Below are 15,901 nucleotides of genomic sequence, written 5' to 3'. Positions count from 1 at the left end.
CCCAGAAGAAGAGGTCAGGTGGCTGGGATTTGTGTAGAGCTGGGGAATTGGAAGCCTATGTCAGAACCTTCTGCAGGTACTGCTCTGAGGTACTGTCTGGACAAGCTTGGCTTCCTCAACTTGGAGACCAGCTCTCAGATCTACCTCTACACTGTTCCAAGGGTGGGTAAAGGATATTCTAATCTGGAAGGGTGGGCCTCTATCTAAACTGACAGGGCAAGAGGAGAGGGAAGGGTCCACTGCCTGCATTGGAGTCTTAGTGGCACAGATGGTGATAAGACAATGCAGGAGGAAAGTGGAGGGCAGGCCCTTCCTAGATTCCAAGAGGAACCATTGCCAGTTGGGTAGCTTCTGGGGGTAGAGACTCTGGCTGCTGCTACAGCTGCCACCAAGGGCTGGGCTGGAAGTAGCCTCAGGCTACACGGATGGAGCAAGGAGGTGGGCAGAGTTCCCTAAGTTACCTATTCCTTTCCCTCTTTCCCTAGGTTCTCACAAATCTGGGAAGCAGCTGCCTCCTCACTTAATTCAAGGAGCTAAAATTCTCAATGGTGCTTTCAGAGCATGGACTAAGAAACAGGTAGGAAAAGTGGCAGAGAAGTGAGGACTAAGGGATTTGGAGACTGGGTCAGTCCATTGGATGGGTACTACTGCTACATGGAGTTGGCAGAGGGCCCCTTTACCCAGGTGAAATACCTGTACCTGGTCCCATTCACCCCCAGATTTGGAGTGGGTTTCCTTTCTAGTTAAGGGTGGGTGAAGGACTAGAGCCAGCTCAGGGTTCCCTGATCACCAGGTTGGCGGGGTGGGGCGGAGCATGATACAGGAAAACACCTGGATACCCTTCTGGGGTAGGCAGGGCAGGTAGTGCCTCCTCCTCCCCTAGGCCTGAGTGCCTGCAGCCGCTATGTCTCTCCTGGGCCCATGTCCTAGAGCAGCTCAAAGTTCCATTCCATTTTATCTCAGCCACATAGTCAGGTGGAATGAGCTCATCCTAATAAAAAGGCATGGGGCTGACTTCTGCTCCTCAACTTTATGTGGGAGCTGTGTAAACTTCATGCCCTGGGCCTCAGTTTCCCCAATTACAGCACATAGTCATAGCAGTACCTTCTCCACAGGTTCTGGTTCAATGGACCTTTTCTTGACAGTGCCTGGCCCTGTTCCTTGTGGGGTGGGGTGGGGGTGGCACAGAGAGGCATTTCAGCCCATGTTCACAGTCAGTGTAAGGATGCTTTCACTGAGGAGATGGAAGTACATTGGCAGCCTAGGCCAGGATCCTTGTATCTATATCTTAGTATGAGAAACAGAGCCCGGCCTGGGCTGAAGTTGATTGGGCCTTAACCACCTGCAGCCCAGTAAGTCCCGAGTCCCTGCTTAGGAGCTGAACATATAGGCCCCAGGTAGGCCAAGTTCTGAGGCTAGAATTTTGCTGTATCCCCACCAACTGTGTGACCTTGGGCTAGTTACTCAACCTCTCTGGCTCCATTTTCTCACTTTGGCATTGTGATACGAGTGCTTGCCCCATGACTGTTTGAGGATGAGTGGGCTTTCTGAGGGCTTATTCAGGGCTGCTCTGGTCCTTCCGGAGATGGCGCTGCAGTGGGTACATGGGCCAGGCATGATGGGCTCTCAGGAGGGTGTGGCCTGGCAGGCATGGGCACTCACATGGGCTCATGGGGGTTCACTGCACTGGGTGTGTTCCAGGCTTTGGCGGAGCACGAGGATGAGCTCCCAGAGCACTTCAAGCCTTCTCAGCTCATCAAAGACCTTGCCAAAGAGATCAGGCTCAGCGAGGTAGGGCCCTTCCTGGGTGGCAATCCCAGGATTGGGGAGAAGGGGGAGGCTTGGCTGTGTCCTAATGTCCCAGCTCAGGGAGTCCCTACTGCCCAGACTAACCCTTCCCACCATGCCCCTCAGCAGGGTCTCCCAGCTGTGGTGTAGAGTACAGGTGTGGATAGGTCTATGCCTGAGACCAGGCAGGGTAGGCATAGAGAGAGGAGCTGACTCTCTCCCCACCCCCAGAATACCTCCAAAGCTGCCCGACCCGAAGTGAGTGCTGTGGTATCCTCAGATGAAGTTTGTGAAGTGGACAGAGAAAAAGAAGAGCCCCCATCTCCCATTGAGACCACCCCATCTCAGTCCCTCTTGGAAAAAGTGTCTAAAAAAAAGACTCCCAAAACTGTGAAGATACCCAAACCATCCAAGATCCCCAAGCCCCCAAAGCTCTCCAAGCCCTCAAAACCCCCCAAGACCCTCAGGATTGACAGCAGCAAGAAGAAAGGGAAGAAGTGCAAAGAAACAGGCTCCCCCACCATCCCCAACCTGGATTTGCTCGAGGCCCACACAAAGGAGGCCCTGACCAAGATCGAGACACCCAAGAAGGGCAAGGTGAGTGTCAGGTGGGGCTTCCAGGTGCTTAAGACAAGCAGGGAAGGGAATTGGGTGCAGCCCCCTAAAATGCAAATAGCAGGGTGAGAGCATTTGAGGCGGTGTGGGAGTCAGAAGAGACTTTGGGGGATACATTCTACCTGCAAAGATTCAGCCTGCCTTTGTAGATGAAGCTGCATCAAGACCCAGCTCAGGGGAGATCCTGTCTAGCCCCAGTGTATTGCCAAGCAGTGGGTACTGAGGAGAGACACAAGTGACCTGACCGACATGGACCGTCAGGCCTGAGACCACTGTAGGCGGTGGCTGGGCAGTGGTCTGGGAAGGGTTAATCAGCTTAGTCTTCACAGCAGTCAAGGACAAAGAGAGTGTGACTTCGGAAGAGGCCTCAGGGCTGACACAACCAAGATGGGTGCAATACTCCAGATAGAAGCCTGCTGGGAGGAAGCAGTTATCACCTCCCCTGGGACTGGTGGCCCTGCCAGGACACGAACCACAGGGCTGCAGTGAGCATATTGCTTTCTGTTTCTCAAGCCAAGGAGGATGAATGACCCAACATGATATTCTAGCGGGAGGGAGCCACGCTTCTTGTGTCCACCTCTGTGCTATGGTTGCTGTATTCTTTAGGTGGCCAAGAGTGTCCTCAGCGTGCCAAATAAGGATCTGACTAATAAGCAAAATGACGTGGACAGGTTGGAAATACGAGAACAAACCAAAAGCAAGTCGGAGGCCAAGTGGAAGTACAAGGTGAAGCGTGCATGTCTGTGTGTATTCATGCACACTTGTGCATCTGTGGGTACACACATGCAGATCAGTCCATACTGATGAGAATGGGGTACTGGTGAGGGAAGGCAGGGGATGAGGGAGGGTGGAGAGGTCGATTTTAGGTGGTGTGTCTGAATGTGTGCGGTCTGTGGGAAGGGAGGTGGGCGGGGTGGAAGATTGGGAGTGTGTGTGTGTGTGTGTGTGTGTGTGTGTGTGTATCTCACATACATGTGAGGTGGGTCTGTGGGTCAGTGACGGTGTATATGGGGTGAGATGCCTCCTGATGGGTTGTGGTTTACCCTGGGATCCGCATGAATACATTACAGCATTGAGATGTTGAGAACACCAATTCCGCTGAGTTGATGGAAACTTACCTTAAACCTCGGCCTCCCTGGCTAAGCTCACACTGTGTTGGGTGACAGTTCCTGGGGCTACCGTGTGGGTACTGGGTGAGGGGAGGTAGGTATACACAGACCCCTCATAGGAGCCTTCCTGCGACGTATTCTGGCTGCATCTGGGGTAGCCTGGCTCATTGCCTTCGCCCATGAGAAATAGGGGTGTGAGAGAGGTGGAAGCTTGGGAGTGTGTATGAATCTCACATATACTCTCCTGGCATTTCTCTGAGCCCCAGCCAAGGCCCCACCTGTCCTGCTAGCATGGGGCTCAGTGATGTTCCTGTTATTACCTTTTAGAACAGCAAACCAGACTCCTTGCTGAAAATGGAGGAGGAGCAGAAACTGGAGAAGTCTCCTCTGTCAGGAAGCAAGGACAACAAATTTTCATTTTCCTTCTCTAACAAGAAACTCCTGGGGTATGTAAATGGGTGCCTAAGGAAAGATGCACACTATACATACATTGCACACTCATACCTCAAATATGCCTTGTACATATACCACACACCTCATATATGTATACTATATATGCAAATACTACATTCATATTGTGTACACATCACACATGCTGCACTCACACATTTACAGCATACAACATACTCCATGCATGTATCGCATGTACACCTAACCACCATTTACACACACACATCACCCCACTACATAGTGCAAATGTCTGCATACCACACTCCTTGCTAATCACACATACCAAACTAAGCACCACACTGCACACATCTTTATAGAGGTTTTCTTTGATGAGAGTCCCCCATTCCTGTTTCAGCTGGTAGTCACTGAAAGCTACACTATGCTGAGCATCCTCTGTCCTGGGCACATAGATCAGGTAGACCTCATAAAGCATGTGGTCTGGAGAGCGTAGGAGTGTGGACAGACACTGGAGGACGAAGCATGGTGCAGCCGAGGCCAGTAGAGAGGGTGAAGCATTCATTGACTCTGGAGATATGAACCGAGTGGGGGTTGGAGTCCTATGGTTAATGGGGAGGGCTGGTTTTGAACCACTGCTCTCACCTACCATGTAAAGTGTTGATGGAATGTGTCCTCAGTCCCTGGGACCTGTGTCCATGGCTGGCTCATCTAGAAATCAGGAAGGGTTACATTGAAAGGGTAAAAGGTTTCGGGGCTGGGGGCTGGGCTAGGAGAGGGTCCCCAGCCTGGGAGCTCTGGCACACATGGACGGTCTGGAGGTCCTAGAAGAGCTGGCCTTAGGGCAGCAGCCTGAGGCTCTGAGAAGGGAAAGGGGCTGTGGAGGCCTGTGAGTGGGCAGGTCCTCAGAGATGAGAAACAATAGGATGGGCCTGTATCTGTTCACAAGTACATTGCAACTACCGGCTAGGAGGAGTGCAGACCTGGCTGGCACTGCAGCCCGCCAAGCAGGCATCAGGACGTCATGCTTTGGAAGGGGTTAGTGCTCAGACACATCACTGGTAGAAGATTCCAGCCCCTCTCTGTAATGGACAAGAATGGATTTGACAGGGTCTCAGTGTCCTCATCTCTAAGAAGATTGGATGAGCCCCTGTGTCCTGGTTGAGAGTGAAAGATGGAGAACACCCACCCCTGTCTGCCTGAGCACACGGCAGACTGAGGCAAGTGGTCTGTATTGCACCCATAGCTATTGTTGTTGATTTCAGAGCCTTAGCCTGGATGTCCCTGAATCTCAGTGCCTAGGCGCCGAGGAGCCTTTGAACCGTATCCGTTAGCACTGTGCTGTAGCGAGTCTAGAAAAGAGAGGAGAGGAAAGAACACAGCAGTTTAGCAATATGTATTTGCATGTGCATGTCACGTGTTACTCCTGTTTCTCATGACTTTAGTGTGGCAATGCCTGCCTTGGGCCTTCTCTTTGAGAGTGTTGGAGGCAGCTCAGTCCAGCACCCTCTTCAGACTTTGTCCCTCATTTCTTGTTCAGATCTAGGGCCATCCCCATTTGAAACCCCAGAATTTCTCTGTGGTCTGCCATCCTCTGGAGAAGAGAAGGAAGCCATCTGACAGGCTGCCCAGGTGGGGCCATTGTCATTCCTGACCAGAGCATGTGTAGGAGGGGCTCCTTCAAGCCCTGGTCTGCTCTTCCTCAGGAAGGATTGTCTACACTGGTTCTGGAATTGTTTTTCCAAAATAAGTACAGGAAAACCCATGCTTGTTCACTCTGGCCATTTGGTCTGATATCAGCACACATCAAGCCTCACTGGGCCTCACAGGCCCCCAACAGTTGGTAGGACCCTTGCTCAAGCTCCTAGACAGCACAGGCAGGCGCTACCTGAGTTGTATTTTGTCCTCACCTGGGGCTGTAGTACTGGGGAAGGGGATCTCAGCCTCGGGGAGTCCCCACCCTGCCCTGGTTTCCCAGCGGCCTCAGGCCATGGCCTTTCCCTCCCCGAGAGTTACATTACCTGGCCTCATGAGCCAGGGTCAGACAAAATGACATCTGAATGACCCCAGCTGACCTTTGCTGCCTTAGCTCCAAGGGCCTCAAACCACAGACGAGCCCTGGCGTGTTTGGGGCCCTGCAGAACTTCAAAGAGGACAAGCCCAAGCCGGTGCGGGATGAGTACGAATATGTGTCTGACGACGGGGAGCTGAAGATCGATGAGTTCCCCATCAGGAGGAAAAGGAACACTTCCAAGAGGGACTTATCTTGTGAGTTTTGCCCCCGTTGGTTTTGTGCCCAGCCCACGGGAGACGAATTAGTGCTGGGGCCGGTGTGGCAGCGAGGCTACTGGAAAACCTGTGCACTTTCCGGTGTAGTGCCGCTAGGTTTCTGTCTGCTCTTGTTTCAGTTTTATTGGATAAGAAAGAGATGTTCCACGTACCCGTTAAGAAGCCAAAGCTTGACTCAATGTTTTACAAGGTGGGTCACTGTCCACAAGGGGGTGTGCTCCTCGAGGCCTCTCCAGGCACCCATCTCTCAGCCTTCCCCAGGCTCGGGGCCTTGCCTCATCATCTCTGGCTGGGTGTTCTGTGTTAATGATGTGTCATGTGGTGGGAGAGGGAGAGGACCCTCCGCCTTGCCTTGTACGTTTCAGTGGAGGAGGATCATGGCACACAGCTCTGGATTGGGCATGGACAGCCCTTGTCACCCTGTGTGTCCCTTTGGGTTTTCGCCATTACAATCCTGGGTAACTGGGGTGGGTGTGCTTGGGACTGTGTGGCAGGCCTACAAGGCACCACCGAGGCTTCTGAGTCCATGGAGGTGCAAACATCAAGGTCTGTGATACAGCAAGAAATCTTGCCCACAGGATGGAGGCTAAAGGGAAAGCAGGGGTCAGACATATTAGCGGGGTCTTGCAATCGAGGTCTTACTTCCAGTCTGAGATTTGGTGACTGTCTTTTAGAAAGCCAGGGCAAAAACTGCTGTCCCTGGTCTGGGGGTCACATTCCCTGCGAAGCCCTGGAAGGAAAATGACCAGCAATGTCACCTGTGATGCTTTTTTTTTTTAAAATCATTTTATTAGGGACTCATACAACTCTAACCACAATCCATCCATCCATCCATTGTGTCAAGCACAAGTTGTACATATGTTGCCATCATCATTCTCAAAACATTTTCTTTCTACTTGAGCCCTTGGTATCAGCTCATTTTTCCCCTCCCTCCCTGCTCCCTCCCTCATAAGACCTTGATAATTTATAAATTATTATTATTTTGTCATGTGTTACACTGTCCGACGTCTACCGTCACCCACTTTTCTGCTGTCCGTCCCCCAGGGAGGGGGTTATATGTAGATGCTCTTGAAGGGTTCTTTAGATGAGGGTTTGTCAAATGAAGATCTTCAGATCTTAGGGCTGTAGAGGCCCTGAGAGGCCTTCAGGGACATTCTGCTCCCTTCCCATCCACACACATCAGCTTCTCTTGGTCTGTGCAACTCACTGGGACTCTGCACCTCATGGAGGCTTGTGTGCTGCAGTGGTGTTGAACCAGTTTCACTGGAGTTTCCAGACTAAGTAAGTAAGATGTGATCGACTTCCGGAAATCAGACAAGAAGAACCTGATGGATAATGGTCTGATAAGACCGTTGATCATGGGAATGCCATAAGACCAGGCAGCATTGTGTTATGTGTTGGGGAGTCACCAAGTCAGTGGCTAACAACAATAGCAACACACAATGTGAGAGTGTCTTTGAACTCAGGCCCCCTCAGCTATGAACAGCACAGGTGTGAGAATGTGGTTCTCTCTGGCCTTGGCCTCGACCATCCGTGATCACCTCTGGCCCATGGCCTGATCCACCACGCTCAGCATCAGCACCCAACAGTGTTTCTTTAAAACTTCACGAATACCTGTTTCCTCCCTGAAGGGAATGAACAATTCACTCTCTCCCAGGTTCTCTCTCTGACCTGTTTGTCCCTTTGTGGTGGTCCCCACAGCAGAGTGATGACTCCTCAGACGAAGATTCTCTGCACATTGACACGGACGCCAAGCCCAGCCGCAATGCAAAAGCCAGAAAGGAGAGTGGGAGCTCAGCCACAGGCATCCTTGACCTGCTGCAGGCCAGCGAGGAGGTCGGCGGACTCGAGTACAACCCCAACAGGTAGATCCCACATGGAAGCCTGGCTCCATGGTTGGGTAGGCTGCTGCCCTTCACATAGCACCCTCCTTGCCTGGCTTTCCCTTCACTGGGTGGCTTGAGTAGAGTGACTGTTGGGTGAAGTGGGCATAGGTGCGGGGAGGGGAGGGCATATTGAGGATAGGCCATGAGCTGCTGGGTACCTCCCGAGTTAGGGCATTCCTACCAGCTATCAGCAGGCGAGCACAGGTTTAGGGCCTCCTACCAGTGGAGCGTGGGGTGGGCTTGGAGCGTGGGCATGTCCTCTGTGTAGGGCAGAGCGAGCCTGTACTCAGTGCTGGGCCTGAGCAGGTGAGTGTTTGGGAAGAATGACCCTGCTCTTCCACAAGAAGACTGGAGCCAAACCAGGATAAAAACTCGTTCTCATCCCTTTCTTGACTCATCAAGGGGGTGGGCAGCTGGCTGCTCTTCCCATGGTCTACAGGGAGTGGGGTTTGGGACATACAGATGTTGAACATGGGGTGGAGCTTCCGTGGAAGTGGGTCTTCGAGCCCTGCCTGGCTGGGGCTGGATTGATTTGGTCATGTGGAGAGGCCCGGGTGATGGACAAGCAGTTACCCTGTGTCTCAGAGACCAGGTGGCTGCTCGAGAAGGCTGGTGGCCGGAGCTAACTCAGTGGTGGTGCCAGGCGAATCGTGTTGTGCATAGACACTGGTTCTGTGGAGCTGACTGAGGGAAGGCCTGCTGGAAGATGGTGGAGCTCCTGGATGTGGGCCCAGGCAGGAGAGCATATCGCTTGCTCTGTTGTGCTCCTGGCCTCCGGACGTGGAGGTGACACCCAAGGGGGCAGGATTAAGGGGAGATTCCTTGTGGAGCCATGGAAGGAGCCTGAGGGCTTGCCATGTCTGAGGCAGGGCACAGCAGAAGGCAGGATGGGCAGGGGTTCCTGGCAGGTGTCTGAGTTCTTTCTTCCTCTTCACTAGCTAGGTTCCTTTAAAACAGCATGAGGAACATCCCACTGTGTGCTCGGGTTCTGGGTTATTGACATCTTACTACAGTGGAATGTTTAACCCTGATGGGGCCCATAGCGCTCAGGAAGGCTTTTCTGCCTTCCAGAGAATGCAGAATCAAGCCTCCTCCTTGTGAATGTCCCTAATCAACAGCTAAATTAGGGACATTTGGGGCCAAGCTAGACTATACCTTGAAATAAGATCTGTGGCCCTCAAAGGGCCTTTTTATTTTGGTTCCAAGGAATTGTGGCAAGATTTATAGGTGCAAAACCCAAGCTGTGAGAGAGAGGGGAGGTGATGGGACCTCTATGAGTGAGAGCTCAGAGTGCCCCAATCCTGGGAAGTACTGCCTGCCGCTCCTCACGCTCCCATAGACTGTGACGGTCAGCTTTGAACTAGCTAGAGGGGAGCACCGACCATGGGCACTGGGCCAGGGAGAGCGCCCTGCGCACTGTGACCGACACCACCATTAGACTGGTCACCAAAGCACTCTGGTCTGTGGCTGTGGTTTCTGCCTCTAAGCCCTGCTTCGGAGTGTGAATGGGGCTTCCCAGTGGTGTGGGTGAGCACTGAAGATGTGGGTCTGATCATCCCCAGCTTGCCCAGCCCCAGTCATCTGTTCTGAGAGAACTGGGTTAAGCCTGTGTGAGCTTTGCTCATTTCTCTCATGATGGTCCCTGGGTTAACTTCTAAATTGTAGGCTTTCAGTTTTGTTTTAAGCAATGGGATGATTTTTTTTTTTTCTTCAAGAAGAAACCTTGATAAGCTTTGTGCATCTGTATGAATCTGACAGCAGAGGGGGTAGGGCGGGACCTCCCTGTCCTCTACCAGTGCCGATGAGAAATGACAATTCCTCCAGCTCTCTCTCCCTAGCCACGGTCTCCTCTAGTCCTTTGACTGGAGCAGATTCCCACTGCTTAGATGGGGAGACTATGGTCTTGCTTTGCCCAAGGCCACAATGTGCTAGAGCCAGGGCCAGAATCTCCTGTGTCTGATCCTGGAAGCTGAGCTTTGCTATGCTCCCCACCTGCCCCCTCCCATGATTCTGAAAGAGGCATTCCCTGACCATGAAGGGGTGCAGGCCTCAGAGGCTGGGCTGTGAGGGAGAGTCCCTGCCCCATGGGCATGACATTCCCTTAGTGAAGTCATGGGGGTACCCCTGGGGTGGGAGAATAGGAGGGAGCTCCAGGAGGAGGCTCGGCCTGAGTTGAGCTAGGAGGGCCACTGGAGGTGGCAGGCTTCCAGGCAGGACATCACAGCGGAGGGGAGTACCTAGTTGGCCAACCTGTCTCTCGTCTGAAGCTCCATGAAGCTGCTGGATGGGGAGAGGCAGCCTCTTCATTCTCGGTGTATTGTGTTAGAAAGGGCGGGGGTGGAGATGGCCCTTTGGCCTAGTCTGGCCATGGCTCTGTCTTCCAGATCTGTCCTCCTCTATCCCCTACCAAACCTCCATGGTTTCTAAACTCAAAGTTGAAGGCCAGCACCATCTATGGCCCAGCATGAAGCCCAGTTTATGATAGCATGGTGTTGATGTAGGGAGGTGGTAGTGCTCAGGGGCAATGGGGGGGCCCCCCCAAAGAGGCCCACTCAAAAACAGGGCTTTGTAAGGAGAATTAAGAGCTTGATTGAAAAGAGCCTTGGCAGACCCAATTACTGTCTTTCCTTTCATAAATTACTATTTTGTATGCAGTGTTCCATTCACAGGCAGCAGTGTGGTGCTTTCTTGTTACAGAGTAAAATGCATTTGCAGAGCTTTAGGGTGGAACTGTGGGGGCTGGGCACATCTCACTGACTGTTCCCAAGGTCTGGGTATAGCCTATACTGGGGCCCCTCAGGACAGAGGCGTGCCACAGATCAGGGTGCCACATGCTCCAGGCCAGTCTGGGAGAGGGGTGGCCTCTTCCGCAGGCCTGCCTGCTCCAGCGTCTTCAGAGGGGGCTGTTGCTGGTACTGGGGCTCTTCTTTGAAGCCAGAGGTGGGTCAGGGAAGAGCTCATAGGAAGAACTATGTGGTAGCTGACACCTCCTTTGACTGCTTATGACTCCCTACATAGCTCAATCCCTCGAAGGGCCCTCTTGACACGGTCAGGGGCCAGGTGGTCCCAGGGCCCTTAGATCATGAAAATGGGTTGGAGGGCTGGCCACTGAGAACCAGGGAGGGCAAGCAGGCGTTTTCTGGGGTCCCAGAAGAGGTGCTGTGACTTGTAGCCTACAAGTGCTTCCCACTTCTGGGTCCTGCTCTCGGTGGAGAGGGGCCCCTGTGCTGCAGTGGCTTAAATATTGGGTTGCTAGTCAGAATCAATTTGATAGCTGTGTATTTGGTTTTAGGGTTTTCTCAGTGGGGAGGGCTCGAGGACATCTGAGAGTGAGAACCGTGGAGTGGTCAGCTCCTACATCTCAGAGCAGCTCTGCAAACACTAGAGCCTGCCCTTCATGCTCACTGTCCCACCCCCCACTGCTTCCTGTAGCCCCCCTCCCACCTGATATGGGAGGCCAGTCAGTTTTTGATGGTCCATTTGCACTGTTGCAAAGATTCACTGGTTAGCAAAACAGCTGAAATGAAAATATGGAGAGAAAGATGTTAATTTCTTGGACATGGTTGGTTTAGTTTACTGCTGGAGGGAAGAGAAGATTTGGAATGCTAATTGGGAAATTAAAGTTTTTCTTTCCTTGCTGACTGGTTAACCTGTGGACACTGACCTCAGAGATCCCATCCTTCTTGCTACAGCCGAGAAAGCTGTGCCTCAGGCCAACCATGTGGTCCTGGTGTGAGCTCACCCACCCAACCCGAGGTCGCATGGATCCTGGCCTCCACTCATTCTGGGCTGGCCCACCAGCAGTTCTAAGAGCTCATCTGATCTCAGGCTGCAGGCACTCCCACATACCCACTTCCTTGGGCCTTGAAAGCTATGTGTGATGACACCTAACTTGTAGAGAGCTTTCTGTGCCAAGGGTGAGGGTAAGGGGTGCCTGAGCCACCTAGGAATGCTTTGTCCAGAGGGGCAGGTGTTTTACTCTTATTCTGGTACTTGTGGGGGTTGTGGGGGTGGAGGGTGTCTGCTCAAAGAACTTTCACGATGGCAGCCACCACCTTCCACCCACATGTAATATTAATGGCAGTCAAAGTGTCCCATGTCAAGTGTGGAGCTGTGGTGGGCTGTGGACCCTCCCCAGCAGATTATGGGCAGCAACATAGCAATAACAAAGCAGCACCTGCCTGCAGAATTTTCCAGGGAGATTTGACCCGATTTTCACATGGTTCCCTGACTTGCTAACCACATACTGGAGCATGTGGGAGGAACTGGGCTGGAGAATACCAGGAGAGAGGTGGTGACTCTTGTTGTAGACTTGGGGTGAAGTCCCTAGTGAGCTGGACCTTCAGCCAAAGGGCTGCTCCTCTGCCAAGATGCAATTACCCCTCCTTTGGTGGATGTTTCACCCCTCCACTGAAACCATGCAGGGACCCCCACCTCTGTGTTTCCATTCACAGCTTGTGTGGCCTTGTGTCCCTATTGTGTCCGTGATTGGGACATGTGGGGAACTTGGCAGAGACCCACTTGAGGTTTGGTGAGAGTAGGAAGGGCAGGCCTCTTGTGCCCAGATATCCAGTTCCCTGAACTCTTTCTTTGGACTTACAGAAGAATGTTTTCTCGATGAATGGAGCGCGGTAGAAACTTGTAAACACATGGTAACAGGTAGCCACACTAGCAGAGTGATACGATTGGGAGGGTTTGTTGATGAAGAGGAGGCCCTGCCTCCAGTGGTCAGGTAGAGGAGGAAGGAGTGGACTTGGGTCCCCAGCCCAGGCCAGGGAGTACTTGAAAGTCAAGACCAGGGTGAATGCTGACCTGTTGTCAGGGTTAGGTGTGGCTTAGGGCCTTAGGCAGGAGTGAGACTGGAACAATAATGCAGACACTCAGTCCACCAGCCCTCTTTTAGCTCTCAGTTGCCGCATCTGTGTCTTGCAGGGAAACGTGTTGCTGTCCTGCTATACCTGGTCATCCAGGCTAGACCATGGAGCAGAGGGTAGGGGCTTCAGGATTGCTAACAGGACTGGGAGGAGGGAGAGGCCAGTAGAAGTCAGCATGGGGGAAAGCACTGAGGAGTGAATGGTCCGAGGTGAGAATGTATGTAATAGGTGCCTCCAGGTAGAGTTCATTTCTTGGTTCTCAAGCAAGAGAGATGTAAATCCTGCCCCGTGCCATCCTCTCCTTTCCCTGTTTCCCCTCTCCTCCTACCTCTATATTTCTCTACTCCATTCCCCTCTTCCCCCACCCCGTTTTTCAAAATGGTGAATTAGGTGGGGTTTTACATTTTACAGCATCAATCTTGAATTCAACAATTTGTTACTTATCTAATCCCCCTTTAGTTTATAATACACCCCGCCCCTCTTGGTTTCTCTCCCCACCCCAACTTGGTAACCTACCCTCCCCCACTTGGTAACCTTCAAAGTCTGTTTCTTTGGGTGTGAAAGACTTTGTCTTGTTTTTGATTTTTTCCCCCTCTTCCCTTTATATAATTAGTCTCATATTACAGTTGTCCTTTTGTGACTGACAGTCAATCCATGTCGCGGGGTGGTTCATGGGTACATGATTATTTTTCAGTGGTGTGTGCCATGTGAGTATGTGTCTGTATCAAAGTTTGTCTATTCTGATAGGCATTTAGGTTGTTGCCATCCTCTTGCTAGTGTGGAAGTGCTGCAGTGAGCATGGGTGTGCCCATGGCTGTTCCTGGTATGCCTCGTACTTCTTTAGGATGGTGATTGATGGGTCATATGGAATTTCTGTTCTTGGGTGTTTGAGATTGCCACAGTGGTTGCAGATCTTGACATTCCCACCAGCAGGATCCGAGGAGTTCAATCTTTCCACATGCTCTACAGCATTTGTTGTTACGTTTTGTTTTTTTGTAATTTGGCTATCATTGTTAGTGCAAAGTGTTTATCTCATCATTACTTTGATTGCATTTCCCAGATGGCCAGTAATCATGAGCATTTCTTTATATGTTTGTTGGCTTTCGGATATCATCTTTGAACTGTCTTTTCATGTCTTCTGTCCATTTTTAATTGGATTATTTCCTTTTTTCTTATTGAGCTGTTGCCGTTTTCTGTCGATTTTAGAGACATCTTGTCCATGTGTCATTGCCAAAAGTGTCATCCCCCCCAGTGGGCTATCTTTTAACTCTTTTGATGATGTCTTTTGAGGCACATGAGTGTCTTGTGTTCAGTCAGTGCCAGTCGTCTTGCTTGTTTTCCACTATGTGTGTTTCCTGTGTTACTTAATGATGTGTCTGTTTCCTACAATAGGGTCCGTCTGTACCTCTGTTCCTGTTTTCTCCATGATGGTTTTTATAGCTTTGGAATTAACATTTAGGTCTTTGATCCATCTGGAGTTGACTTTTGTATGTGGGGTGACTGTGGGTCCTGTTTCACTCTGCCGCAGATGGAGATCCGATTTTGCCAGACACATTTGTTAAAGAGGCTATCTCTTCCCCCATGTAATGCTTTTGTGGCCCTGTGTCGAGCACCAGTTGTTTGTATGCGGATGAGTTTATTTCTGGCTTTTCTCTGTGGTTCCACTGTTCTATGTACCTGTGTAATTGTACCAGCGTCCGGTTGTTTGAAAACAGCCTAACTGCTTTGCCTGTGTAATAGATATTAAGGTCAGCAGGAAGTGAGAACCTTCTGACTTTGTTCTTCTCCCTCAGTAATGTTATCCTTCTCCTGAGTCTCTTTCCTCTCCATATAAAGTTAGTAATTAGTCTTTCCCTTTCTTTAAAGAATGCTCTTGGCATCTGGATCAGAATTGCGTGGTGGTGGGGAGTGAGGGGGGGAGATTGTGTTGTATTCATAGATTGATTTAAGTAGTACCATCAATTTCACAATATTAAGTATCCATGAACATGGAACATTCTTCCATGTATATAGGTGTCTTTGATTTCTTGTAGTAGTGTTTTGTAGTTTTCTTTGTAATGTGTTTTGTTTCTCTGGTTAGATTTGTTCCTAAGTATTACATTTTGTGTGTGGTTGTTTTAAATGCTATTGTTTCCTTGATTTCTTTTTCAGCATTCTCTTCACTAGTGAGAAGAAGTCTTGTCACCTTTGCCTCTAAGGGGCATTCTGGTGGTGCTTCCTCCATTTGATTTTTCGTCTGCCAGTCTTTTATCGTGCCATGCTGCTGAATCTTGTTTCCAACATTTTTTTCCTTGAGTTTTGAGAGTTTCACTTCGTTGCCTATTTGGATGCTTTTGATTTCTTTTTGTTGTCTAATATCTCTGGTTAGGACTTCTGGGGCAATATTGAATAAGGTGCAACCTTGCCTGGTTCCTGTTTGCAAAATAAATGCTTTCTGTTTCTCTCTGTTAAGCAAGATGTTGGTTTTTTTTGTAAATGCCCTTTATTGGGTTGAGAGATTTTCCATCTGTTCCCATTTTATTGAGTGTTTTTATCAAGACTGGGTGTTGTTGTTGCTGTTAGGTGCCACTGAGTCCATTCTGACTCATCGGGACCCTGAGTTCAACAGAAGGAAACACTGCCCTGTCCTGCAGCATCCTGACACTGGTTCTTGTGTTTGAGCCCATTGTTGTAGCCATTGTGTTGATCCATCTTGTCTTTTTCACTGAAACCCGAATGAAGGCCAAACATGATAGTGGGATAAGAGGAAAGGAAATAGAGGAAAGAACTAGGAGGCAAAGGGCATTTAGAAGTCTGAATAGGCATGTACATATGTAAATATATTTATATATAACAATAGGGAAATAGATCTATGTACATATATTTATATATTAAGTATCAAGGTAGCAGATGGACATTGGGCCTACTCAAATACTCCCTCATCGCAAGAACACTT

General features: G+C 50.6%; 1 protein-coding gene across 2 annotated transcripts in view; it reads left to right on the top strand.

Moving 5' to 3' along the window:
* The window catches only part of PHF2 (PHD finger protein 2), a 45,655-nt gene that overhangs the window by 19,195 nt on the left and 10,559 nt on the right, over positions 1-15,901 (top strand). For both annotated transcript variants that reach the window (XM_045296324.1, XM_045296314.1), the window contains exons 9-16: positions 486-577; positions 1,702-1,791; positions 2,020-2,385; positions 3,010-3,129; positions 3,840-3,958; positions 6,007-6,185; positions 6,326-6,396; positions 7,908-8,071. In XM_045296324.1, coding sequence (XP_045152259.1) covers positions 486-577; positions 1,702-1,791; positions 2,020-2,385; positions 3,010-3,129; positions 3,840-3,958; positions 6,007-6,185; positions 6,326-6,396; positions 7,908-8,071 — 1,201 coding nt within the window. The remainder of the gene's footprint in view (positions 1-485; positions 578-1,701; positions 1,792-2,019; positions 2,386-3,009; positions 3,130-3,839; positions 3,959-6,006; positions 6,186-6,325; positions 6,397-7,907; positions 8,072-15,901) is intronic.

This window comes from Echinops telfairi, unplaced genomic scaffold, assembly GCF_000313985.2.
Source record: "Echinops telfairi isolate 266 unplaced genomic scaffold, ASM31398v2 ScPeMD7_1;HRSCAF=3_0, whole genome shotgun sequence".
NCBI classification, from domain to species: Eukaryota; Metazoa; Chordata; class Mammalia; order Afrosoricida; family Tenrecidae; genus Echinops; species Echinops telfairi.
This window is presented reverse-complemented; position numbering and strand designations above follow the sequence as displayed.